At 37.0% G+C, this 27,625-nt stretch overlaps 2 protein-coding genes across 5 annotated transcripts in view; one reads left to right on the top strand and one right to left on the bottom strand.

Moving 5' to 3' along the window:
• The window catches only part of FANCB (FA complementation group B), a 462,529-nt gene that overhangs the window by 230,997 nt on the left and 203,907 nt on the right, over window positions 1-27,625 (top strand). Inside the window, exon 14 of the transcript XR_003131918.3 lies at window positions 606-754. The gene's annotated coding sequence lies outside the window, so the exon portion shown is untranslated. The remainder of the gene's footprint in view (window positions 1-605; window positions 755-27,625) is intronic.
• GLRA2 (glycine receptor alpha 2) overlaps window positions 1-27,625 on the bottom strand; it is a 178,018-nt gene that overhangs the window by 115,155 nt on the left and 35,238 nt on the right. For 2 of the 4 annotated variants that reach the window (XM_049107042.1, XM_035711328.2), the window contains 2 exons: window positions 18,283-18,350; window positions 9,692-9,915 (listed from right to left, as the gene is read on the bottom strand). In XM_049107042.1, the coding sequence (XP_048962999.1) occupies window positions 9,692-9,915; window positions 18,283-18,350 (292 nt within the window). Of the gene's footprint in view, window positions 1-9,691; window positions 9,916-18,119; window positions 18,188-18,282; window positions 18,351-27,625 lie in introns of all 4 variants that reach the window. The other 2 variants (XM_035711330.2, XM_025436970.3) reach the window with 2 other exon arrangements.

Below are 27,625 nucleotides of genomic sequence, written 5' to 3'. Positions count from 1 at the left end.
CAGGCAGAGGGAGAAGCAGGCTCCATGCAGGAAGCCTGACGTGGGACTTGATCCCGGGTCTCCAGGATCACGCCCTGGGCTGAAGGCGGCGCTAAACCGCTGAGCCACCCAGGCTGCCCCTACATTTTAAATTTTAAAGTCATTTCATATCTAGTATTTATTTATGCACCCAAATATTCATGAAGATAAAATATTATTAAGTCTGTACATTAGAATAATGAGAGCTGACTTGTCCATGGTCACTATATAGCAATTTTTTAGCCATTATGTATCTAAAAGCACTATATAATAATTTTCTTAACATTTTGTTTGGGATTATCTTACTTTTGGTAAGAAAAATGGAACAAATGCTTTTGAACTGCAAATATGGTTGTAAGATAACCAAAGTAACTTTGTACCTGCTAACAGCAGAGAGAAAAGTTCTGTTTGTTAGTATTTTACTTCATTAAGACTTCTATTGTGGTAAGTGGTGGAGAGTACTGGCCACTGTTTCTGGTGGCAAAGGCTGGAGTTAGAATGGAGCCCTGGTCAGGTGGTAGGATGCTCCATTTGAAATCAAGCATAATTCCTCAGTTTACTCTTTTTTTCCTCTTTTTTTTTCTCAGTTTACTCTTAACAAGCAGCTAAATAGGAGATCTGAGCTATTATCTGAAAGAAGATGCAACTATAACTTCTATTGTGAGCTGAATGCCTCCCAAAGGGAGGAAACTCAAGGCAAGGAGGATATCCATCTACTTGAAACTAGGTATGAAAGGTGAGTGGAGCCTGAGTGTAACAGGTACTGAATAAGGAAATGTCCATGTGTATAAGTTAGGAAGCCTAGAGAGAACTATCTCCCCCCTTTACTCCCTTTTATCCTACAGCCAAATCAGGGTTATTATGACATTCATTGAACATTTAGTATGAATATGGAACTCAGAGAAACTGCAGATCAAAGAAAGGCTAAATGACTTCTCATGGTCACTTAGTAAGATTGGATTTGAATCCAAGTCTTCCTAAATCTCTGAACTGACATCTTCCCTACCCCCATAGTATTCTGTCTATAATCCCCACCTCACTTATTGCTTTCTATCCTTCATCTAACTGCTCAAATTTAGCCAAATATACCCACTAAAATGAAACATCAAATAAAAGATTTGTTTTATTGTCCTTTGAAAGGAATGATCACTCAGACATGGATGGCCTTGCTCTGAGTGTGTATCATGTGTAGAACTTTACATAATTATATATGTCCTTAATTGTCTTTCAATGACTATCCAGTGATAAATGTTGTATTCTCTTCAGTACAGATGTTGGTTTGTAATTTTAAATGCCACAAGCAAGGATAGACTTGTTGGAGAGACTGCTAAGCTTTGAGGATGTACAATTATTTTTCCCATTTTAAAAATGGATTGCCTTTCCCTTGGATTATGTGTTATGAGAATGTGCTAAAGTAATTCATATGTCTCATAAGAGCCATGGGATATTATATATATTTACTTTGGGATTAATGCCATCCAGAGAGGCTTTCAAAGGCAGCACTGTGGACCAGGCAGAGGCCCATGTCAACATAAGTTGAACAGAACAGGCTCATTAGGACCTCTGAGTTTCCTTTGGCTTCCCACTGTAAGAAAATTCAGGTAATGAGTAATAGCAGACTAGCCCTTTGACTCTGCTGGCTCACATATACCATGTAATTTCCTTTAGCCTACATATCTAGTTAATAATTGTCCCAGCCAACCATCTTTCTATAATTGTCTAAAAGTATATAAACCCATAATTCATGAATACATTCTAAAATAATATCTCATGGATACTCCTGCTGAGTGAATCAGAGGGTATAAATGATCTAATTTGCAATTGGGGAATTTCTCAATAGGGAGCTCAGTATTGAGTATTTGTTATTGTGAAAACTATATGTTGAATACAAGGTTGCCTCTTAAGCTACAGGTAGTCCAATCTTCCCTGCCCCACCCCAAAATCAGGTTCCTTTTTCCAAGAGTTGGATAGTTAGGTTGTGAGAGAAAGATTCAAAGGTCCAAAAGAAGTGTGAGATAGGCACCTTAAGAATCCTGTCTTGTTTACTCTCAAGCCCTAAGGGACATGAAGGGCTCACTCTTATTTCTTCATCCAGAGGGAGTTTTGTCGTTTGGAAAGGAGACCATTTGGAGTTATAGATGTATGATAGAGTTATAGGGAGCCTCAGATTTAATCTAATCTTTTCTAGTTCAAGCTCATGTTATGGATGAGGAAACCAAGACTCAGAGTGACTGATGGAGTTAGAAGAGGCAATTCTGTGAGCCTGGAGGATACAGTAAATGTTGCAAGGAGTGTGGAGTTCCTGATGCCCTGAGCTACCTCCTCAGTATTCTGTTCTTTGCACCATCACCTTCAGAGCAAACTCCGATGAATGTTAATGCAGTAGAAAGTTACCTCCAGAAGGAGGAAAATCTGGTTGCTATTGCTAGTCCAATCAGGTAAACAGTCAAGGACAAGTGGTTGTACCAGCTGCCATGTATTTCATTTCACAGTTCCCTTTTTTCCTCCAAACAAGGGTAAAATCCTAACTCTGTTGCATTTGGGTTTTTTTGTTTTTTTTAAAGATTTTATTTATTTCTTCATGAAAGAGAGAGACACACACACACAGAGAGAGAGAGAGAGAGAGAGAGAGAAGGGCAGAGACACAGGCAGAGGGAGAAGCAGGCCCCATGCAGGGAGCCCAACGCAGGACTCAATCCTGGGTCTCCAGGATCACATCCTGGGCCGAAGGCAGGTGCTAAACCACTGAGCCACCCAGGCTGCCCCTCTGTTGCATTTGAACCAGTATTATGCCCTTGAGTGTATGTGTATTTCTGAACCCAATCAGGAGCTCGATGGAGATTTCTAGCACTTTAAGAGAGTCTGTCATATACAGAACACAGTTTCTGAACTACTACTTCTACCCTCAGTGGTGCCTTTTTTGAGGATCACTGCTTCCCACCCTCACAACCTTGCTTGTTCTAGAAAGAATGGAATCATTGTGGTTTCCATGGCATTTCCCAGCACTTCTCTGAAGACTCACTGCTTAATTCTGATGTGGGCACTTATGTTACAGTCATTAATTATTGCATTAAGTCAAGTCACAAAACTAATGAAGATTTGGACACAGAATTGGAAAATGAGAATGTAATTTTGCCTAGATTATAGGATATAAAGATAAACATGGTTCAAATATGCAAAGAGACAAGAAATCACAGCTTTCATAGCTGCCTTCTAACAGAAAATTTGGGCTTACATGTCTCATCAAAATTGAGAGTAAGGTAATCAAAGTATCACCATTGGTAACATTTAGGCAGGTCTTAGTTCACTGTGCATTTTATTTTCAGCTCTGACATCTAAATAGAGAATTTTCTTTTTTCCTATGCCATAAAAATCATTCTGTAACTAAAGTTAGAATCTTTTGAAGTTCTTGCATCAAGCTGCAGGATGAGTCAAGGATAGGAGGTTATGTGAGAAAAGTTGGCCTTTTATGTGTGTGGGTAGAGTCGGTCATTAGACAGGATTATTTGGGGAGCACCGTTGGATGTCTGTCTAGAAACCTACACTCCACCTACTCTCAGTGGTGCCTTAATCTATCATCAGAGGGAGAGGCATGTCAATCCCCAAGAGTTCTCTATTACAACTCAAGTACTACTGGGAAGGTGGAACACTAAATCATCCACACCTAGCATTATGAATTGAATCAAAAGAGATTAACAACCAAATCACCTCCAATGCCATAAAGGAATACATTTCAGGTCAGATAACATTTAACGATGAGGGGAGCAGATATCTAGGTGACAAGGGATACTGTTGTGGAGGAACAATCCCATAATTATTTATGCTCTGGAGAACTCTATGTAGTTGGAGGGTAGCATAAAACCCCTAGGTACTTGGTCAATCAAATAAGAAGACACTGAAGGCAAACAATATTTCCTTACCAACTTTGCCTCAGGTAAAACCATTCTGAAGGCATGCAATAAATCTTAAAGCAGAATTGTTAGTAGTTGGAGGATCATAGCTTTCTTAAGGACCCTTTCCTCTGAAGAAACAAACAAAAGAGCTGAATACCCCAGTACAAGAAACATGCATACACTTTAGGGAGATTTGAGGACCTCTTGGAGTTTTCACCTAGCCCTCAGATTAAGAACCCCTACTCTATAGGATTGCACTCAAGGAGTGGGTCCATCCTATCCTTAATGTCTGGAATTTGTAGGGATCTATTTTGATCAGTTTACTCTTTCTTTGTTTTAGAGACTGGAACAGAAAGCACAATCAGTATATTACAAGAAAATACCCAGGGCCCTAGAGTATATGGCAATACCACTTTTGACCTGTATGCATATAACATATTGTATTCTATTAATGTTCTTAACCAAATCATCTCTTTTTCAAAGCTGAAGAAATAGAAGTTCAGAGAGTAATAGATTCCCCTAGGTCATACAGCAAGTTCTGAGGCCAGAGACTCAAGCCCAAGGGCATTTTCCTTTAAAACGCTTGTCTACTATAGTATCAGAAATAATCACAATAGCATTCAACATCATAAGTTTCAGAGTAGGAGCCCCAACGTGTACAGCAAAGTGAAAACTAGGAGATGAAGAACATCTTGTTGCTGAAGTGGAACACACTGCAAAATTAAATCAGCAGCATAGTGTTGATGACCAAGCATATGTCTACTAAATCTAGTGGGACAAAAATGTATGAAAGTAAAAACAGTGAGGTAATTCCCTCCATTCTTCCAAAAACGGTAGCCATTTGTTGATCACGTTAACAAATGTAGGAAAAAGCTACTGATTCAAGTTGTAGCAACTGTGATTTAAGTTATATAAGAAAGAATTTCTGCATAATGCTAGAGTAACTTATTGAAGGATCCAAAGAGAGAATATAAAGTCTCCTTCTCTGAGGGTTTTTAAAACTAGCAGGAGTTCTCAACAGGTTGCCTGAAGGTAAGGAAGTTGACTTAATGCCCTTAATGATTCTCTTCAGCCCTTTCATCCCTGAGATAGTAAAATTTTTCAGAAAGTCGACATGCTATATAAGCAGCATATACTGTATAAAACTATCAAATAGGGGCACCTGGGTGGCTCAGCAGTTGAGCGTCTGCCTTTGGCTCAGGGTGTGATCCCGGAGTCCCAGGATCAAGTCCCACATCGGGCTTCCTGTATGGAGCCTGCTTCTCTCTCTGCCTATGTCTCTGTCTCTCTCTTTGTGTCTCTCATGAATAAGTAAATACATAAATCTTAAAAAAAACTATCAAATAGATCTTGAAATTGTTGCACCTTGACTTGATAGTCACTTGTTGCACTCTGACTTTAAACAGTCTTTTCAGACATTTGCAAGATCTGAAGATACTTTCTGTTCTCATCTTAAATCTTACATTCTTCCTCCCATAGTTCTTTGAAAAATGAGTCCCAAAAGGCTTATTTCAAAAGGACATGTCTTTCGAATTGTATTTATTTGTGTCTTTGGACTTAAGTTGGGGCAAATGAAGAATTAACGTGGGGTAGGAGATGATAGCATTGAAATAGAAGTCAAGAACTTTGATTTTTGGCTAGGTTTCCTATTTATGGGCTCCATTATTTTACCTCACCTAACTTGCTGAAAGAAGTCACTTCCTCATTGGTAAAACAAGGGTGTTGGATGAGATTATTTTGTAGTGTAATACCTTCAATATAAGAAAGTAATCCTATGCTTCTATAAAAGTCAGAATGCTGGCAGAAAATTCTCAGAAGCGACGGAAAGTAAAGGAAGAAAACAAATATTAGTAAAGACATTGTGGACAAGTGAGACAAGCTGCTCCTCTCCAAAAATACCTTGTCCTTTTTTCTTTCATATTGCACACCATATGCTATGGTACCCTGAATTTTATTACAATCCATTATATTCAATCCAACAAATATTGTTTGAGCAATAATATGTACAATACTCGAGGCTTACCTCACTATTCCACTATGAATTCAGGCCTTTTTAAGTAATATGAATTTAGAATTTGACTGTCTCTGAAGGGAATGTACAAAGCAAGATGTGTGTCCTTGTTTATACTTTGGTCAGGGATGACCAATACTTAATGGAGTGGGTCAACGAAAAACTTAAAAAGAAAACAGAGTAAGATTAAATGCATTAGGGAAGTGAATATTAAAGAAAAAATCAGAAGAGAAGTGGACAAAAATAGATCTGACACTTTTCATCAGCAAAAACTGTGTCCTGCCACACTGGATAGAAATTTTCTTGCAATGAGCCAACACCTTTGGTTCCTATTTAAAAGATTTGTTTGGGAGCATGTGGGTGGCTCAGTCAGTTAAGTGGCTGCCTTTGGCTCAGGTCATGATCCCAGGGTCCTGGGATTCAGCCCTGCATCAGGCTCCCTGCTCGATGGGCAGCCTGCTTCTCCCTCTCCACTGCTTGTCTCTCTTATGCTGCCTCTCTCTCAAATAAATAAAAATCTTTAAAAAAATAAATAAAAGGTTCGTTTTGAATTTTACTAAAGTACTCCAAGTGTTTGAGCTGCAGGACACTTGTAGAGTTCTGGTCTATTATCCCCTCTTTTTTTTAACTGCTGCCTTTTGGGAAACTTCTCAGGAATGTGACTTTGATTGTTATGAAATCTTTGTGTTCTGTTTGACCATCAAAGCCTTAGGTTTTGGTTTCCTTGAGGAGTTAATTTTACTTCTGCTCCTGCAAAGCTAAGAAAACTTGGAATTGTTTGTGGATGAAATATTATCATCTGTTTGTTTTAGGTTCAGAAAATGCAAATATAAAACATCACCACAGAACATTATTTTTTTCAAGTGAACCAATATTTAAGTAATTATTTAAATATGTAGGGTAGAGGCAATTTATTAATTTATCTTTGGTACTTCTGTTGTACCCCTTCCTTGTAGCTTTCTTAACCCTCTTCATCCTGATTTCTTGTCTCAGGCATCCAACTTTTTCATTCTCACTATTCTTCAGAGGCATCAAATGTACTATCAAAATGAAAATTTCATATCAGCTCCCTACAGCTTAGTATGAATTTAAGTCACTGGATTCCCTCTTCTAGGTATATTTGCTTTGTAAACCTGAGAGTAGAGGGAAAATCCTTCCTAATGCAACATCAGCAGGAATCTTTTCAGCACCTTTTAGACATCACCTCCTTGGCCTTAAACTTGAGTTGGACCTGCAGCTGGGCATAATTAGCACTAATTACTCCTTGCCCTTTAGTTAAATTAGTCCAGTGACTGAAGCGAACAGATATGTAGGTGCCAGCCCCTAAATTCTAACTATTTAAGTCATACATTCACTTGCAAAGTTAGAGCCACTTTTCTTTTCCTCGTTCCTCATTTATTCCTATTACTTAATTTACCTTATACCTGCTTGCCTTGTTTGACTGGAGCCCTTCCAGAGCAGGAACCCTATCTTACTCAGCTCTGGATCTCTAGGCCCAGCACAGTGTCTGGCTCATTGAAAATCCTTCCAGGCAAATAATTAGATTCCTGTAGTTCAAATCTGCCAAGAGTTTTGTTTCTCTAAAATGACATGCCTGGTTCTACACCAAGGATCTTTCCTCTAATTTCGTAGAATACCTATAATGAAAGAAAAGTCTAAACCAGCCTGCTACAGGACAAACTCTACCTAATCCAAAACAATTGTCAGGTTGTTTCAGAGCTTATAATATGCTACACTGGGGATGAGAGAAGAATTGCCTCTGGATCTAGGTCTGGGGAACATTATGTTCTTCATGGCTCTAGAATGGAAAGGCCTTCATAGAACAAAAGAAAAAAAACCTGGTTTTATTTCAGCAGTGCACGATGCCAGGTATTTACTAGAACAAATGCCACCCAAGGCCCAGGGGGCTAGCTGGAGCAGCTGATACCCTGTGCTGCTTTTTATAACTCTCCTCCCTAGCACCATGCTCCACATATGTCCCATTTCATCAGGTCACATCAACTTGGGTTGTGCCCAGTACTGCATCTTACACCAAACACATCATCATGTGAAATATTCTGTGTTTCCTTAAAATTTTTATAAAAATAAAAGTAGAATTCCTTAAAAATAAAGTGGAGGAAGTTTCCTGGTTTTCATGTAAGCAGTGACTTTGCCAGTTTTTACAAATGAGCAACCTCTTTCATTCCACAAGACACTGGGTCTGTTAGCCATCAGCAAACTGAAATCACTCGGTCAGGAGTGGAATGTATGGTACAGACCTAAATTGTATATAGAGTTGTGAAATAAGGTTTTGATGGTAGCGACTCTACAGACTTTTGAAAATTATTTGCAAGGATACAAGCTGCCTATTTTATTTTGTAATAAGATTGGAGAGAAAGGGAAAATACTACAAAGGATCTTTAAAATGTCAATATTTATTTAATGTATTATTATCTCTCATATACATTCTCTTGGACCTTTGGGAAGAGTTATAGAAGGTGAAAAATCCAAATGTCTTGGCTTTAAAGAGCTTACTATTGAGAAAGCATGTTAACTTTAAAATACGGACAGGCATCATTTCATTTATTGAGCACATATACTGTGTCAGGTACTATGGCAAGTGTTTTTATATATGCTGTGTGAGATATTGGCAAATTATGGCCAAACGGCCAAATCTAGCTATCTCCTGTTTGTATAAATAAAATTTTATTGAAAAAAATAATAATAAAATAAAATTTTATTGAAGCACAGGAACAGTCAATTGTTTGAGTATTGTCTATGGCTGTTCTTGTGCTACAATGGTAGAGTTGAGTAGTTGTGACAGCGTTGAGACAGTCTGGCCTACAAAGCTGAAGTACTTACTGTCTGGACCTTTATAGAAAATAATTGCTGACCTCTCCTCTATATCATTCATTCTCACAAGAATACTTAGAAATAAATATAGTGTTTCCCATTTCACAGTTAGGTAACTGAGGGTTATTATATGTTATATATTATGTATATTTATATTATATATAAAATTAGGTAACTGAGGGTTATATGTAAGTTACATAAGTTAATGGCAAAGTTTGGATTTGATTCTAGATTATGTGATTCCAAAGTTCCATGTTCTTATGCTAAATTTATATACAGAAATATCCAAAATATGAGGTAGGAAGAAACAAGAGCCTTACAGATTCACAGAGAAACTAGAGTTCAGAAAAGAGAGAGATAATTTTCAGGTTGGGATGATAAAGATTGTGGAGCAAAAATCCTGAGATTTGTCACTCCCAAGCTCAAACCTAGGAAAAGTTAAGAGATCAAGGTTAAATGTTTAGTTAGAAGCAGATCTGAGATTAGAACTAGTTTTTCACTCATGTAGCCCAAAATATGCTGTCAGTGACCATACTGAGCCATTGAATGTTTTTTTTATATGTGGTTCCATGTTATAGAATGGCAAAATTATTTGAAATGGATAATATACATTATGCTTGATGATTAATTGAACTAAAGGCCTGTACTTCTTTTACTGAAGCAATCAAAATTCCATGTATGCAGGTATTTACATGATATCCACCCATCATCTTACCAAATATATATATTCTTTTTCCCCCAAATATATTTTTGTTGTGAAGAATTACACTTCTGAGACCTTGGGAACCTCTGGCATTCTCACCAACTTTAAGATTCAGATGACAACGAAGAGACCACAAAAGTTAAATATTTATATACATCTTACCCTCCAGAATCAGGCAGCTCTAGGTCAGGAAAAAAATGGAGAAGTGAATAGGTGCAGCCAACAGAAGCTTACCTGATACTGTAGAGTACTTTGCCATTTTTTGAAATTCGAAGCAGTTTGTTGTCAGTGGTGACATCATGGAAGTTGGCACCCTTCTCATTGGCAAAAAATAAATCTGGTTTCCAAATGGAGTCCAGCATGGATGGGTCCAAGTCCAGGGAATCATCAGGGTACTCGCTATATGCCAGCCGTGAATCATTCCACTGTTGTCTCAGAAAAATGTTCACTCGGTAGTCCTATAGAAACCCCATGCATAAGAGTTACTTATCACACAGTCTGGCATAAGAGGTCCATCTACATTTCCCCCTCACTCTTCTCCCTGATTTGGTACAGTATTTGGTGTCTGTACAAACCAGGCTGTGTATATCTTGGTCAAAATAAACGACTCAATTCTATTAGGAATGGGAACAGAGGGGAGAAAGAAGACTCAACCAAATCAGAACACTAATGGAACAGGTTGAGCTGGTTGAATTTTTTTAATGTATAAATTTAAATCATTCATTTTGGGAGGAAGTAAAAGCTGATTTTTCCATTGAAAAAGGTAACCATGAGTAAGAAGTCAGTCTGTGATGGCAGATTGTCAAAACCGATTCATTTTCCAAATCAGAAATGATGTGGTCTCTATTCTCATTTTGCTCAGATGCAATGGGCAGAAGGAACCCACTCTGTAATTTTGGTAGGGGAACTCTTATTATAAAACTTTGACATCTTGAGGCAATATTTTTTAAAATCATCTATGTAAATATTAAGATGCTTCATGTTGACAAGATAATTCCCTAATGCTAAAATTACTTCTAAAATTCTTAAATATTCTATCATTTATCTGAATGGGTATCTACAGTAGTTGACTTGACACTTTATCAGTACAGAGATCTTTTTCATGTTTTCCTAATCTGAGTACCTTCTGACAGAAGTGTTCCTCCCTATGAGAGACTCAGGTACACCGTGTCATTCCCACTTGATCTGGGAATTTACTTCTTTGCCAGTAAATCAACTTGGGACAGAGACTTGTCTCCTGAGAATTTCTGCTCAAAGGTCTTTAGGTTCATGGAAATTGTTGTTTTGCTTGGTAGATTGAACCCCAAAAGAAGCTTTAACAATATTCCCTGGTCAAGTGGGACTATGGTTCAGAGTTAATAGTTGTTCAACCCTGACACTTACAGTCATTTAGTGATACATACTCCTACCTTCTTACTCTCTTTCCTTTTCCTTTTTCACCATTTTCTCCATCCCCACATCTTTGGCACCTGGATTTTTGGTCATTGTTTATTGTTCTCTAACAGTGACCAACTTGTCCTGGTTTGCCTCAGAACCTCCCACTTTTAGCCCCCAAATCACACATTCCAGGGACCCACTCAGTCCCAGGCAAAACTGGGATAGTCAGTGACTCTGCTAGGTACAGTGGAGACCACCTCAGGATGGTCAGTTTAAAAAAAAAAAAAAAAAAAGGATGGTCAGTTTTGCTTCATTCCCTCAGGGCCAAAAGAAAAAAAAATAAGTGGTAAAGATTAGGGCATATGGAAAAGAGCTTTAATCCAGTGCCTTCTATCTAATTACTACACTATCCAAATTCCTAAGATATTTTTTTAAATACAGCCATCCTAATATATCAGGCTGATAGAGTATTTTAGAGGTGGCAATTCTTGGAAATGTGCCCAATGTAGGCTTAAAGAATGCTAATATTCAAATAGTTACTAACTTCTGAAAGTCAGTCAGCAAAACCCAGCTCGTTTGGAAAGGCTGAAATATTTTTTTATAGATTTATTTTTTATTGGTGTTCAATTTGCCAACATATAGAATAACACCCAGTGCTCATCCCATCACGTGCCCCCCTCAGTGCCCGTCACCCAGTCACCCCCACCCCCCACCCACCTCCCCTTCCACCACCCCTTGTTCGTTTCCCAGAGTTAAGAGTCTCTCATGTTCTGTCTCCCTTTCTGATATTTCCCACTCATTTTTTCTCCTTTCCCCTTTATTCCCTTTCACTATTTTTTATAACCTTAAGGTTCTCCATTGTACAAATAAGAACTCTCTGACTTGGAAAATTTTATCAGCTGACTTTTATTTGAGATTATGCATAGCAAATTTTCAAACCTAAGAGGGCACTCTTGTGTGCCTAGTCAGGCTGCCATCCCATCACTGACTCCTCCTGCAAGTGAGTCAAGGAAATGGCGGAACCTCAGAGTTGTTCCCATCATACATTTTCAGAATTGTTCAAAGGGACTAGAGGATTGTAACTGGAAAAAGATTACCAGTTCAGTGTTTCATTAGCAACAGGAGTTACTGGAAATTTTGGAATTTTATGTGAATAAAGACTGAGAACATGTGATATGCAGGCTATTGAAAATGCAATAATCCAACCATATATATATATATATATATATATATATATATATATATATATATATATACACACACACACATATATACTAGATACATGAACTATGAGCTTTCCTTAAGGTTTTCTGAGGGAAAAAAAATGCAGGTTCTCCAGGGTTTGACATCTACCCCAGTTATATCCCTCAAACTGAGAGCCAGTTTCACTTAACAAAATTTTGTGTGTGTCCGTGTGCAGAACTTGTTTCGGTAGGAAGTAGGAGAGAAGAGAATTTCATCCCTTAGATAATTCTGGAGGTAGAGAAACTCTTGGATATGAGAAGTAATGACAGCTAGAAATAATAGAAGTGAATGGGTTAAATATCTTAGGCCATTGGGAAGCCAATGAGGCCCCCCCAAGAAGTAATTGTGGGATGGGAAAGGTGAGAGAAGCCAGATAGACAGCAGTGGGCAGTGAAATCATCAGGAGAACATTATTGCAATCCTCCCTTAAGCCTGAGAATGATTTAAAGCTGTATATTGAGAGACTCTAGAGAATATTACAGGACGACATACAATATGACAACATTGACCTTTACAAAAAAAAACTCAATATAAATTTTCACTGCTAATGTACATCTTTTAAAAAAGTCTTTCCATGAGTATTCTTCTCCAGTGTTTCCTCATTTTCTACTTTGAATTTTATATATAGAAAATAATAAAATAAATTCTCCCAGTACTAGAACTTTAAAAAGAGTACTGAATCTTTCATATTGCAATAGAACCATTAAATGTCTTACAGTTAAAATAAATGAATCCTATTTTTAAGCAATAATAAGTAGAAAACTCAGAGTAAAAAATATAGCTTATGCCACAATGATAGGAATTATATGAAATACAACTTTTATTAGATCTTTTGGAATTATTTGTTCTTTATATAAATGTATAGGAATTAAAATTTTCCATAATTTTGTTTATGATGATATACACTATTCTAAAATAAATAGCAACCCTTGAAACCTTTCAGAAAAGGACACCCAAGAAACTAGAGACATAGATATCCAAGGAAGAGATTTTCTGGGGCTGGACCTCTATAATTCTCTCAGTTCACTGTGATTTTCAATGTTGGGTAAAAATTTGACACGTGATTTCTCTGTGCATCATCTCTGTTTATTTTGAGATAAGTTTATTTCCTCATGATATTCCAAACCACATGAAATAGTTATATTCTTCAGTAGTTTTTCTTTGTCTTTATGTTTGCTTCTAGGTTGAATGAAATATTAAAGGAGGAGTAAATATTGAGAAACATGCTTAAATGTAGACTGCATTTTCTTTTACACTACCTTCTCTCTACAGAGACATATTCTACTTCAAATAACTGTCATATTTCCTTGTATTACAATTTGTTTTCCTATGACTGACACTCTGGATATTAGATTATGTCATGGAAACATTTGAATTAAAAAATATATAAGTGTAAATATGTACCTATTTTTTTCAAATGCTATGTGTAAGTCATATAATCTTTATTATATTCTTAACACGGGTACTACAGGTACCTACATTCCATACTATTATTTCACATTGAGTTTATCATTTCTAAAGTTTCACTTTTCCTAATACCTTCTAATGTTATGCCTGTGCCACAGATGGTTTCCTTAAATTGAATTATTTTGGTACTACTGTATTTGGTCTAGCATTTGTACACAGAGATTGCCACTCTGTCTCATACGTACTCCAATAAACCTTACTATTACTCTCTTATTATTTTTATCGGTATACATTTTTAATCTAATTATGTTATAAAGTATGTTATAAAGTTATCAACCACAAGGATATGCTTTGTTGATTCCTCACAATGCCTATGTGGCCCTTTGGTTTTAACCTCTGGCTGCCCTGCAGTAGTTTTCATCCTCCTGAGTCTGTACCAGCTTTGGTATGGGAAGTTAGCCTCAAATTTGAAATTGTGGGGAGGAGTGCTGTTGTTTTATGATGAATTCGGGCTTTAACATTACACTGTTAATTTAGAGACCAAGGTCACCTTATATCTCAGTTTAACAAAATGCCAGGCTTGAGGTAGACTCTTGATTCTTCTTTAAGAAGTCAGAAGTAAGAAATGTAGCTACCTGCCATTCCTGATGAGTTAGTATCTCTTCATGAATTGCTTATCCATCTCTAGAATGAAAGGGAACCCATAATGTTAGTTCAGCAGTTCCAGCACAGCCGGAGTCCTCCTGAGGGGCTGTCTGCCTCTTACCCACTTCCTCAGAAACATGATTTCAGATCAGAGATAAAGCAACTCTTCACCCTGCAGCAGTAACCAGCAGAGCATATGGAACTTATCTTTTGGGGACATGTTTGGGGGAGCTGGAATCATAATCTGGAGAGACTCTCTGAGTGAACACATTTTATGCACATTCACCTCTTTCTCTCCTACCTCAAATCTGTTAAGTGAGGAGGGAGTCAGGATCTGCTACCGTGGCATGGGTAGTGTCCCAGCACCCCGGGTCCAAGTCACATTATATCCACCCACATCCTTTGAGACTATCTCTTTTTCATTTTCTCATGGCCCAGCCTTGGGGAGAACTGCATGCAGATGGTATGCAAATACTCTTGACCTTTACTGACATTATTAATATTCCCAACATATGTCTTTATATCAGGAAAGTAGGAGTTACAAATATACTCCCCATCCTCTAAATTCACTTGCCATCAGCAGCTAAAGAAAAGATAGAAAGAACGAAAAATAAATGGTAAACTGACACTCTCCAAACAAACTATAACCTGTTTCATCATATATCCCTTACTAGTCTTCTAATCTTTTGGAACCACAAAAAAAAATTGTTCTACTGAAATCTCATAATACAGAGTCAACTAGCAATGATAATCAACAGATCCTTGTGACTCTTAATGAAGAAACGTTTATATTTTAAGGGCACCTGGGTAGCTTAGTTGGTTAATCATCTGGCTCTTAATCTCAGCTCAGGTCTTGATCCCAGGGTCATGAGTTCAAGCCCTGGGTTAGGCTCCACACTGGGCATGGAGCCTATGAAAGAAAGAAAGAAAGAAAGAAAGAAAGAAAGAAAGAAAGAAAGAAAGAAAGAAAGAAAGAAAGAAAGAAAGAAAGAAGAAAGAAAGAAAGAAAGAAAGAAAGAAAGAAAGAAAGAAAGAAAGATGTATATTTTGGAATAGTGTATATCATCATAATAATTCATAAAAATTTTCCTTAGAATAACACAAATACATTGTCTTCCAGTCACACATCTTCAACACTAACATATCAGAGGATCGAGAAGCAGTATTGGGTCTGTTAGTGAGCCTATACTTTGCGGGCAGGTAATAACCAAAATAATTTACTGAGATTGCATCAGTCATAAGGGGCAAACTCGATAGCACCAGAAGAAAGTCATATTGAATTCTTAAAATAGATAGTCATTGTTTCTTATTTAGAAACAAACACTCAAATTGAATCCTTCAATAATGCTGTCTGGGTTGTAGAATGAGAGTGGGGCATGAGGGAAGAAGGGACAAATCAGCATGTTTAGAAACTCAGAATTCTGCGGCATTCTTAGAAATACTCATTCCAGAAAACGGATAAAGCAAAATTATTATTGCTCCCAAATAGCACTGAGCCACATCCGAAATGACCACATACATTACCATGCATAATAACTAAGGGTCTGATGTTCTGACTCCAGTGGAAGACAGTTCAGAGAAAAATCTGGTTCTGTTTAACTTTTTTGACTAATTTTCTTTTAGTCAAAATTTGTGAAAATATGGGCAAATCCACAGGTGGTGAAATCTCAAGGTTTTGGTAGGGGAAGCTTGGCCTGCAATGATATTCTGTGATGCAGCAGGTGGATTCCCAGGCAGGGCCCCACTGGTCTGGGAAGATAGATTCTTCAAGGTGGAGCAACTCTCATGTTCTTCTGAGCATCCGATTAACATCTGTTTAAATACTGATGCCTCAGATGCAGGGTGGGCAATCTGTGGCCTGCAGGCCAAATTTGGCCACGGCCTGTTCTTGTAAGCGAAGTTTTTTGGAGTACAGCTGTACCCATTTGCTTACTATTGTTTATAGTTGCTTTCCTACCCAGAGGGCAGAATTGAGTAGTGGTGACAGAGACTGTGAGCCCTCAAGGTCGTAAGTATTTACTGTCTGGCCTTTTACAGAAAAGAAGTTTGCCAGTCCCTACCCTACATGGCATGAGGATTTATTAAGCATGATAGCGTTTCAAAAGATATTTGAGTTTCACACAAAAGCTTTAATTGAAGTAAAGATCATTTTTAAAAGCCAAGTGAAGTTTGTCATTATATCAAAAGCCAAGAAATAAAAGAAGCACAATATGTATCACTCTTCTGACCATGCGATGCAATCTATCTCATACAGCAAGATAGGCAGGCTGTTCATTTTACACGTGAGCAATGATTTCCAAATCTTCTCATAGGAAACATGACAAAGGACACTTTAATAAGTGGCCAAGAAGCACCTGAAGCAGCCCAAACACTTTCAGTAGTTATTAAAGACACAGGAAAACAAGGACGTCCAGAGTTTCCGTTTTCATCTCCTTAAATGTTTAGCTTTTTCTCACATTAATAAACACTGAAAAGGTGCACATTTACATTTTTGATTGAGAGTAAATGCAATGAGGAGATTTAATCAAAGCAACTTAGGATTCTAATTAATGCAATCAGCATTAGGTCGTGCAAATATCGTCATTGAATGCCATCGTGTAAAGCTGGTAACAGTGATTTGGGCTGCTGGAAGATTTGCCCCTCTGTTATCAGGATAAAACCAAGAGGGGAGAGACAGAAACTGAATGCCAAGCCCAGAGCTGGATTAGTCTTTCTATGTTTACCTTTTTTGTGAATCATTTAATAACCCTATCAAAGCTATCTTATTTGAGTAAAATTCTTAATGCACTACATGCTGTCAAAGCACCAGAAGTCTCATTTCTGGACCTTGCTGTGTCAGTAATATTAAAATGGGTAGTAGAGTTGCATTATGTCTGATTTTGCCAGTGAAAAGGAATGGCAAAAGGTAAATTACTTTTTCTAGCATCAAGGACACCAAAAAGTACAGCAATTTGTTAAACACAATCTTAGTAGCCTAAGAGAGAAAATTCATAAAGACAAGGGAACACTATTTTTTACTTCTCAATGGCATTATGCTCATTATTTCACTTGAGTGTTTCTAGGACATCAGCCACCATAGTACTTAGTCAAGCTCAACTATATTTTATTTTGACTTCCTCCAATAATATGGCTGTATACTTTACATAGTCATGAAAATTGGAGCCAGCCAATTGATTTAGGACTTAAAATAAATTGTGTGAAGACCGGGAAAAAATTTCACCCAAAAGTAAAGTCTCCACACTGTTGCCTAGCACTATAAGTCTATTGATCTAATAGACTGTGTTGCAGGCAACTCCATCACCATTACATTTATAAGGAATATTGGTGGATTTTATAGTGTCTGAAATGTTTTTCAGGTACATGAAACATGTTTGCACAAACATTATGATAAGCTTATAATTAGTTTTACGTTTATTGGGGTTTTTTGGGGGGGAGGAAGCCATGTATATGATGTAATTACTATGGACTTGGGACTGCTTTCTTTTGCCAACAAGAGTGTGTGTGTGTGTGTGTGTGTGTGTGTGTGTGTATAAGTTTATTGTAAGTTCAGCCCCTTTGGCATATATCTTAAATGTAGCATAACACAGGATTGACTGTGTTAAAACTTCCACTATATGAAACAGACTGGCTATAAAATCTATTTCCCAAACTGTGACATTTATATTTCTGAAACATTAGAGATACAAATATTTAAATATCCTTAATGTTATACCGTGCTTATTACTGATAATTCTACCTAAATCTAACTAAACAGCAAGTGTTTTCAAAATTTCTCTGTCATAATGGATAAAATATTGTTGAATTTTAAGTAATGAACACTTGACGAATGACTTTCTGAAGTGAAAGTGTATAAATAATTGCTTCCTAGAGGTAAGTAAACTTGGAAATTGGCATTCAGTAAGTGTCCCACTATAAAAATAAAACAGTGCTTTCTCGATCCCACATCCCATTCCTTCACACGATGGCTTCAATGCTCAGTCCCACTCACCATTGTAGTTTCTGCTATTGACCCAAAGCTGTTGATAAATATGTTGCAGGTAACATTTACAGGAGGCCCTGCAAGTTGAACAATAAATAGAAAATTTGACAGGTTGTGTTCATGGCATAATCAAGTCACGTTTTTCTGTTGCCAGTGGCATTGTAGCACTTACCATGGTGGTTTCTGTGACCGATCCAAAACTGTTGATAAAAATATTGCAAGTAACGTTTACTGGAGGACCTGCAGAATGCAATAAGAATATTGCAATAGACATTGAGGCAAAAATACAGCTCCATCAACATCTGTGCAAATGACTAGAAATGTAAACTAAATTTAAATGATGGTGAGATTGCAAAAACAAACAAAAAAACAAAAAAACAACCAAAAACCAAAAACATTTTACCCAGAGGTTAAGAGTGATAACATTCCCACTAGCATTTTGAATAATGACAGTTAAACAATGATAATTTACCAGCAGAGTTTTTGGATTTAGAAAATATAAGCTGGAGATCATTAAACTGAATTGACTATCAGTAGCTGCTATCAAAATTGCCTTTTGGGTGGGTGGCATTTTTTGACCTGAGGCTCATCAACATTGTAGACATCAACAGCAGGTGCCCACAGTGATGAAACAGCCTGGGTCATGAGTTCAAATGGAGCTGCGTTTTGAACTCTGGGTGAGTCAGAAGCATCCACCTCCTTTTTTTTTTTTTTTTCATCCACCTCCTTTTGCATGACACCCTTTAAATCAGTGGATCAAATTGATTCTCTTGATACCTTTGAATTTTCCCCGTTCATTCTTTCTATCCTCTGACCCCCAATGAAAAATGATGTACAGAAATACAAAACCAAAGAACATGCGCTCATTTTAAGAAATAAACTTGGAAATGTCATTTAATGCCAAGATTGTAAAGCAGGGGTTATTAATTCTCAATGTGCTTTCAATAGAGAAACCACTTTTTTCTCCAGAGGCCCATGGGCTAGCTCTCTTTCTCTTGCTCTTGCTCTTCCACCCAAGCACTAACCAGGCCCTTTTCTGCTTAGTGCCTCAGATCAGATGACTACAGGAGTGTCCAGGGGGGTATGGCCGCAGACTCTTGGCTCTTCAGTGATAGACATCATTATCTAATGATTTCCAGTTTCATGTTTTTCTGCAGAATATCTCTATTGCTCTCATGTAGTTACCCCCTAATGTTTTCTGGGATAAGAACACACTGCCATGAACCATCTATTCACTTGCTGCTTTCCCTGGTGGAAAATTGTCTCTCTTCACTTGACATGGTCTCAGCAACCTAGTGCAGGCTACACTCCAGTTGGCTCTGTACCAACAAGCCACTAGAATCTAAATGAGGAGGAGTTTAAGTTGAGGTCTCTGGAGCCCTAAGGCTGATAGCAGAACACAGCTGTGGTGGCACTTGAGCACCATCTTTTTAAACTCTACAAGTTGGTGGGTTCCCCAATTCTTTCCTTTGAGGAAAGGAAACTGAGGCTAAACAGCTAATTTAAGTCTCCAGGCAAGAACTTTTGGTAAAAGAGATGTGTTATACTTTTTTCTTTAACATAACTAATTTTTCTGTTTTTAATGAAAAACAGTTGTGGGTATTTTTTAAATGTTTGTAAGTATAGAATCACAGGCAATACCTTATTACCAAAACATATTTCAGCCTACATCTTTGAGATATTCCAAGCCTTTTAGTTCATCCCGTCCCCTCTTTATTTCAGCATCTGTCAGGATTACTTCCTGTCCAGGGCCACCTTCTACTCTGCCTCATTTGTTTTTCTCCTTTGGTTACTCAGAACAAAATGAAAATGAATCTCTTCCTTGGCCATAAAATTCTATTCTATAACAAATATATTTTCCTGCTAATAAGAGATAAATTTAGACAAGATGGAGGCAAGTCATGAGAAATTGTGTATGTTTGCTTTTTTCTTCTCTTCACAATAAAATATTTCATTTTAATTAGCCCAACTCAGGATGGAAAACTTACATGAATTTTTATATACAAGATAGATGAGAAAATGAATGGTGGGGGATAAAGAAACAGGAAAAAGAGAAACGTCATCTTAACAAGAGGAATTTGAAAATTCAAATATAGATTGTCTGCTACTGTACATTATCCATTTGTATGGCCTCCCCAATTGGCCTGTAAGAATTTAGGAGCCTGGCTCATACCGTCATATATTTATTTTTATCCTTCCCAGTAAATGGCAGTGTGAATATATTGCTGGAACTCAAAATATTTAAGCTACCACATATTGACACACTAAGCACATTTTAAAAAGTATCTAGTATAATCCTCACAAAAGAGGAATTGTTTTACTGCACCAGTACATGTTTTCAGATGAAGTTTCATGTTTTCAGATGAAGTTAACCAGTTTCTACTGGTTAAGTAACTTGCTTAAAGTCCTGCTACAGTAATTAGAAAAGCTGACACTCCATGCCTTATGATTGTCATCCCAAAAACCTAAACTTTCAACCACTTTGCTGCACTGCATTCATTACACAATAACCTCTTTCCCTCCTGACCTGCCAACCATGGTATTTTCCACTGGCTTGTATATTTCTGGGATAATTTGATCCTTTATAGCTGACCTCTTCCATCTCAGGCATTGTCTCAAGTTTCGTTTGCATTTGGATATAAAATCTTGGAAAGAAGAAAAAGCAATTTTTGGATACGGGATTAGCACATGCATATGTTAAGAGCTGATACATAAAAAAAAAAAAAACCTTGCTGTGGGGATCCCTGGTTGGCTCAGCGGTTTAGTGCCTGCCTTCAGCCCAGGGCGTGGTCCTGGAGTCTCGGGATCGAGTCCCACATCAGGCTCCCTGCATGGAACCTGCTTCTCTCTCTGCCTGTGTCTCTAACTCTCTCTCTCTCTCTCTCTCTCATGAATAAATAAATAAAATCTTTAAAAAAAACCTTGCTGTGTGCCACTGAGTGCCTCATTCATTCTTCAGTAATTAGGTGCTACCATGTCCCCCATTTTATAGATGAGGAAGCTGAAACACAAAGGTAGTTAATTTTCCCGAGGTCACAGAATTTGTAAGTGGCAGAAATTGCCTAACTTTAAGGACACTTTTCTTAACTGCAGGGGTAAAATGTCTGAGGCCAATGGAATTAGCTCAATGAGAGAAGGTACTGGGACTTGGCCTGCAAGTTCTTTGAGTTAAATGATAGAACTGTTTTTCACTTTTGTTATCCTGATATGTGCGAGCACAACCTTTCATCTATATTGCAGCGCAGTGATCTGCTAAGGTGTTGTAATTAACAAGGACCCATTCTTAGATGTGATCACCAGTGATTGAATGTGTTCTGTAAACTGTAGAAAGAAATAGTTAACACGAGTTAACCTCATGTAATTGGTTTTATCAGCAAAGTTATGATATTCCAAAGTGAACTGGATGAGAACTAGATAGGAAAAAGAATTATGTAGACATCTAATCTCTCACATCACTATTTATCCCCTTCTTTCTAAACCTTGTCTCCTCTCTCCCATTTTCACTCTCTCCCTCCCTCTTTCCCTTTCTTTATCAGTCTTTCTTCCTTTATTTTTTACCTTATTGTTTTTTATTATTTGAGTGTGGGTGACACCCAATGTTATATTAGTTGCAGGAATACAGGATAGTGATTTGACAAGTTTAAACACTATACTATGCTCGCCACAAGTATAGCTACCATCTATCCCCATACATTGTTATTTATAATATCATTGAATACATTCTTTATGCCATGCCTTTTATTTCCGTGATTTTTTCATTTCATAACTGAAAATCTGTATCTTCCTCTCCTTTTGCCCATTTCGCCTATCTCCCACACTCTTCAGCAATCATTAGTTTGTTCATTAGAACAATTCTAAATCATTAGAATCATTTGTTCTCTGTGTTTATGGGGCTGATTCTGCTTATTTCATTATTTTTAGATTCCACATTTGAGCGAAATCATGCAGTATTTGTCTTTCTCAGTCTGGCTTATTTTAGTATAATACCCTCTAGGTCCATCCATGTCACAAATTGCACAATCTCATCCTTTTTATGGCTGCATAATATCCGTGTGTGTGTGTGTGCGCGCGCGTGTGCCACATCTTCCTTATCCATTCATCTATCAATGGACTCAGGTTGCTTCTGTATCTTGACTATTGTAAATAATGCTGCCATAAACATAGGGGTGCATATATCCTTTCAAATTAATGCTTTTGTCTTCTTTGGGTAAATGCTCAGTAGTGGAATTATTGGATCTTATGGTAATTCTATTTTTAAGTTTGTGAGGAACCTTCATACTCTTTTCCACAGTGGCTGTGCCAATTTGCATTTCCACCAACAGTGTATGAGGGTTCCTTTTCTTCCAAATCCTTGCCAACACTTGTTATTTCTTGTCTTTTTGATTTTAACCATTCTCACAGATCTAAGGTAATATTTCATTGAGGTTTTGATTTGCATTTCCCTGATGATTAGTGATGTGGAGCACCTTTTCATGTGTCTGTTGGCCATCTGGATGTCTTCTTAGGAAAATGTCTATTTAGGTCCTCTACTCACTTTTTAATTGGGTTGTTTTTATGGTGTTGAGTTGTATATTAAATTCTTAATATATTTTGGATATTAACCCCTTATTGGTCATATAATTTGGAAATATCCTGTCTCATTCAGTAGGTTGCCTTTTTATTTTATTGATGGTTTCCTTCATTGTGCAAAAGCATTTTATTTTGATGTAGTCCTAATAGCTTATTTTTGCTTTTGTTTCCCTTGCCTTTCTAGACATAGCTAGAAAAATGTTGTTACAACTGATGTCAGAGAAATTACTATCACCGTTCTCTTCTAAGATTTTTACAATTTCAGGTCTCATATTTAGGTCTTTAAGCCATTTTGAGTTTATTTTTGTGTATGGTGTTAGAAAGTGGTCCAATTTCATTCTTTTGCATGTAGCTGTCCAGTTTCCCTGGCACCATTTACTGAAGAGGCCTTCTTTTCCTCATTGTATATTCTTTCCTCCTTTGTCATATGTTAATTGACCATATAAGTGTGAGTTCATTTCTGGGCTCTATTCTGTTCCATTGATCTATGTGTCTCTTTTTGTGGCAGTACCATACTGTTTTGATTACCATAGCTTTGTAGTATATTCTTGAAATCTAGAATTGTGATACATCCAGCTTTGTTTTTTCTTTCTCAAGATTGCTTTGGCTAACATGAAAAAATGCTCTGCATCACTTGGCATTAGGGAAATACAAATCAAAACCACCATGAGATACCACCTCACACCAGTGAGTTTGGTGAAAATTAACAAGACAGGAAACAACACATGTTGGAGAGGATATGGAGAAAGGAGAACCCTCTTGCACTGTTGGTGGGAATGAGAACTGGTACAGATACTCTGGAAAACTGTGTGGAGGTTCCTCAAAGAGTTAAAAATAGAGCTACCCTATGACCCAGCAATTGCACTGCTGGGGATTTACCCCAAAGATACAGATGCAGTGAAAAACCAAGACACCTGCACCCCAATGTTTATAGCAGCAATGTCCACAATAGCCAAACTGTGGAAGGAGCCTCGGTGTCCATCGAAAGATGAATGGATAAAGAAGATGTGGTCTATGTATACAATGGAATATTCCTCAGCATTAGAAATGACCATTTGCTTCAATGTGGATAGAACTGGAGGGTATTATGCTGAGTGAAGTAAGTCAGTTGGAGAAGGACAATCATCATATGGTTTCACTCATACAGGGAATATAAAAAATAGTGAAAGGGATCACAGGGGAAAGGAGAGAAAATGAATGGGAAATATCAGGGAGGGTGATGAACAGGAGAGACTCCTAACTCTGGGAAACTAACAAGGGGTGGTAGAAGGGGAGGTGGGTGGGGGGACGGGGTGACTGGGTGACGGGCACTGAGGAGGGCACTTGATGGGATGAGCACTGGGTGTTATGCTATATGTTGGCAAGCCAAACTCCAATAAAAAAATATACAAAAAAAGATTGCTTTAGCTGTTTGGGATCTTTTGTAGTTCCATAGAAATTTTAGTATTATTTGTTCTAGTTTTGTGAAAAATGTTGTTTTTTTTATAGGCTTTGCATTGACTCTTTTTGCCTTGTTCTTATGAGAGAGTGATCTTGCCATAACTCAAGTATATAATTCAAATATAAATGGAGGTAGATTTGGCATATGGTAAAGAGATTTCAGATACTTTCAACGTATTTGGAAGAAAGGCTCCCTTCCCTGACCCCCAGCACAAAGATGACAAGCCCCAACCTATACTGATCCTCTTTGTTGCTATATATCACTCTCTCAGATTATATTCTTTGGGGTAAGGCATTTGTCTTGGTAGCCCAAGTGAAACTACAGTTATGCTACTTGAGAGGAATAGAGTTATCAATTATTGTCTATTAACATCTTCACTTTTGGATCATTTGATTAAATTGGCTGTAGAAGAAACAGGATCACAATTAATAACACATCCAACTATTTATTTTATCCCCTGCTATTCAAACTGTAGTGGGAAGATCAGCAGAATCAGTACCATCTGGGAGCTTGTTGAAAATGCACACTCTCCAGCCCCATTTAAGTCCTGCTGAAGCAGTCTGCACTTTAACAAGGGAGAATTGTTCCTACAGTTAATTTCTCCTCCTCCCCTTCAAAATCAAGATCACTTGTACTTTGCTTCAGTCTTTCATGAGTGTTCCTTGAAATGTTAACTCCAGTCCATTAATAAAACTACTAAGGTCAGACAAGTTTCTTTAATATAGGTTCCTCCAAATTTGGACAACCATTAACCACTATCTAGTTCCAAAATTTTTCCATCACTTCAAACAGAAACTTTGTAACCATTAAGTGATAACTCCCTATTCTCCTCTCTCTCCAGACACTGGTAACTTCTTACCTACTTTCTGTCACTTCGAGTTTGTCTATTCAGGGTATTCCATGTAAGTGGAATCATACAATATTTGTCCTTTGTTCTGGCTTCTTTCACTTAGCATAATGCTTTTAAAGTTCATTCATGGTGTTGCATGTACCAGAACTTCTTTCCTTTTTATGACTATATAATCATTGTATGTATATACTAAAGTTTGTTTGTTTATTCATTTCTTAATGGAAACTTGGTTTTTTTTCACCCATTGGCTATTGTGAGTAATGCTGCAATGAAATGTTTGAGTTCCTACTTTCAATTTTTTTGGATATATATCCAGGAGTGGAATTACTGGGTCTTATGCTAATTTTATGCTTAACTTTTTAAGGAACTGTCATACTGTTTTCTACAGTGGCTACACTATCTTACATTGCCACGAGCAATGTTTGAGTATTCTAGTTTCTCCACATCTTTGCCAAAGCTTATTTTCATATCATCTGAGGAGGTGTGAGGGGATATTTTATTGTGATTTTGACTTTCATTTCCCCAATAACTAGTGACATTGAACATCTTTTGTTGTGATTAGTGGCCATCATTTTGGAGAAAAGTCTATTCAAGTCCTTTGCCCTTTTTGTATTGGGTGGGTTGTCTTTCTGTTGTTGAGTTGCAGGAGTTCTTTATATATTGTGTATATTAAACCCTTCTCAGATATATGATTTGCAAATATTTTCTCTCATTCAATAGGTTGTCTCTACTCTTTCTTGATAATGTGCTTTGGTGCACAACAGTTTTTAGATTTGGTGAAGTCCAAATTACCTATTTTTGTTGTTGTTGTTGTTGTTGCTTGTGTTTTAGTGTGATAAAAGAAATTAATAGTCAAATCCATGGTCATGAAGATTTACCCGCATTTTTTCTTTTAAGAGTTTAATGGTTCAGCTCTCATATTTAGGCTGTTGATTCATTTTGAGACAATTTTTGTATGTGGTGTGTGATAGAGCTCCAACTTCATTCTTTTGCATTTTGGAAGTCTAGTTGGGTATTATGCTAGGTGAAATAAATCAGATGAAGAAAGACAGATACCATATTATTTCGCCTATGTATGGAATCTAAAAAAACAAAACAAAACAAATGAACAAACAAAAACAAGACTCTTCAAAGTTGAATTTGTTTTGTTAATTTCATTTTTTTAGAGAGAACAAAAGACCATGTATACAAGTTGGAGAAGGGGCAGAAGGAGAGGGAGAGAATCTTAAGCAGGCTCCATGCCCAGTGTGAAGCCTGACATAGAGCCAATCTCATGACCCTGAGATCATGACCTGAGCCAAAATCAAGAGTTGGTTGTTTAACCAACTAAGGCACCCAGGCGCCCCTTTTTTGTTAACATATTTTGAGGATTTTTGCATCTATATTTATGAAGGATATTGGTCTGTGATTTTCTTTTCTTGTGGTGTCTTTGTATGGCTTTGGTATCAGAATAATGTTGGCCTTATAGAACAAGTTTGGAAGTGTTCTTCCTTTTTTTTTATTTCTTGAAGAGTTTGAGAAGTTTAATTTTTCTTTAAATGTTTGGAATAGTTTACCAGTGAAGCTATCTGATCCTGAATTTCTCTTTGTTGGAAGGTTTTTGATTACTCATTCAATCTCTTTACTTGTTACAAGTGTGTTGAGATTTTCTATTTCATCTTCAGTTTACATAATTTTTGTTTCTAGTTATTTGTCCATTTCATCTAGGTTATCCAATGTGTTTATAATCTTCTCTTATAATTCTTTTTGTTTCTGCAAGGTCAGTAGTAATGCCCCCACTTTTATTTCTGATTTTAGTTATTAGAGTCTTCTCTCTTTTTTCTTTGTCAGTCTACCTAAAGGTCTGTAATTTTTGTTGATCTTTTAAAATAACCAATTTTTGGTTTTGTTGATTCTCTAATTGCTTTTCTATTTTTTTCTCCACTCTATTATTTACTTTTTGGAGAGCTTTGGGTTTATTTTGATCTTCTTTTTCTAGTTCCCTAAAATATATAAGATTAGGTTATTGATTCAAGATCCTTCTCTTTTAATGTAGGCATTTACATTACAAATTTCCCTTTGAGCACTACCTTCACTTCATCTCATAAGTTTTGGTATGTTGCATTTTTGTTTTCATTCATTTCTAATTTCCTTGTGATTTCTTCTTTGACTCATGAGTTGAGAATGTGTTGATTTCCAAAGATTTGTGAATTTTCTGGTTTTCCTTTTACTGTTGATTTTTAGCTTCATTGCACTATGGTTGGAAGAGATAATTTTTATGATTTTAATCTTTAAAAATGCATTAAGATTTATTTTGTGGTTCAATATATGGTCTATCCTGGAGGATGTTCCATGTGCACTTGAGAAGAATGTGTATTCTACTGTTTCTGGGAGGAGCATTCTATATATGTTTGTTAGATCTAGTTGATTTATAGTGTTGTTCACATCATCTATTACCTTATTGACCTCTGTATAGATGCTCTATCCATTACTGAAAATGGTGTATTAAAGTCTCCAATTATTACTGTAGAAGTATTATTTCTCCCATCATTTCTATCAAGGTTTTTTTCATGTATTTTGGGGGCTCCATTATTTGGTGCATTTACTTTTAGAACTGCTATATCATCTTGATGATTTGACCCTTTTATCAATATATAGTGTCAATCTTTTGTCTTT

The sequence above is a fragment of the Canis lupus genome, chromosome X, assembly GCF_003254725.2.
Source record: "Canis lupus dingo isolate Sandy chromosome X, ASM325472v2, whole genome shotgun sequence".
In the NCBI taxonomy this organism is placed as follows: Eukaryota; Metazoa; Chordata; class Mammalia; order Carnivora; family Canidae; genus Canis; species Canis lupus.
Note: the sequence above shows the minus strand (reverse complement) of the source record. Positions and strands in the feature narration are given on the sequence as shown.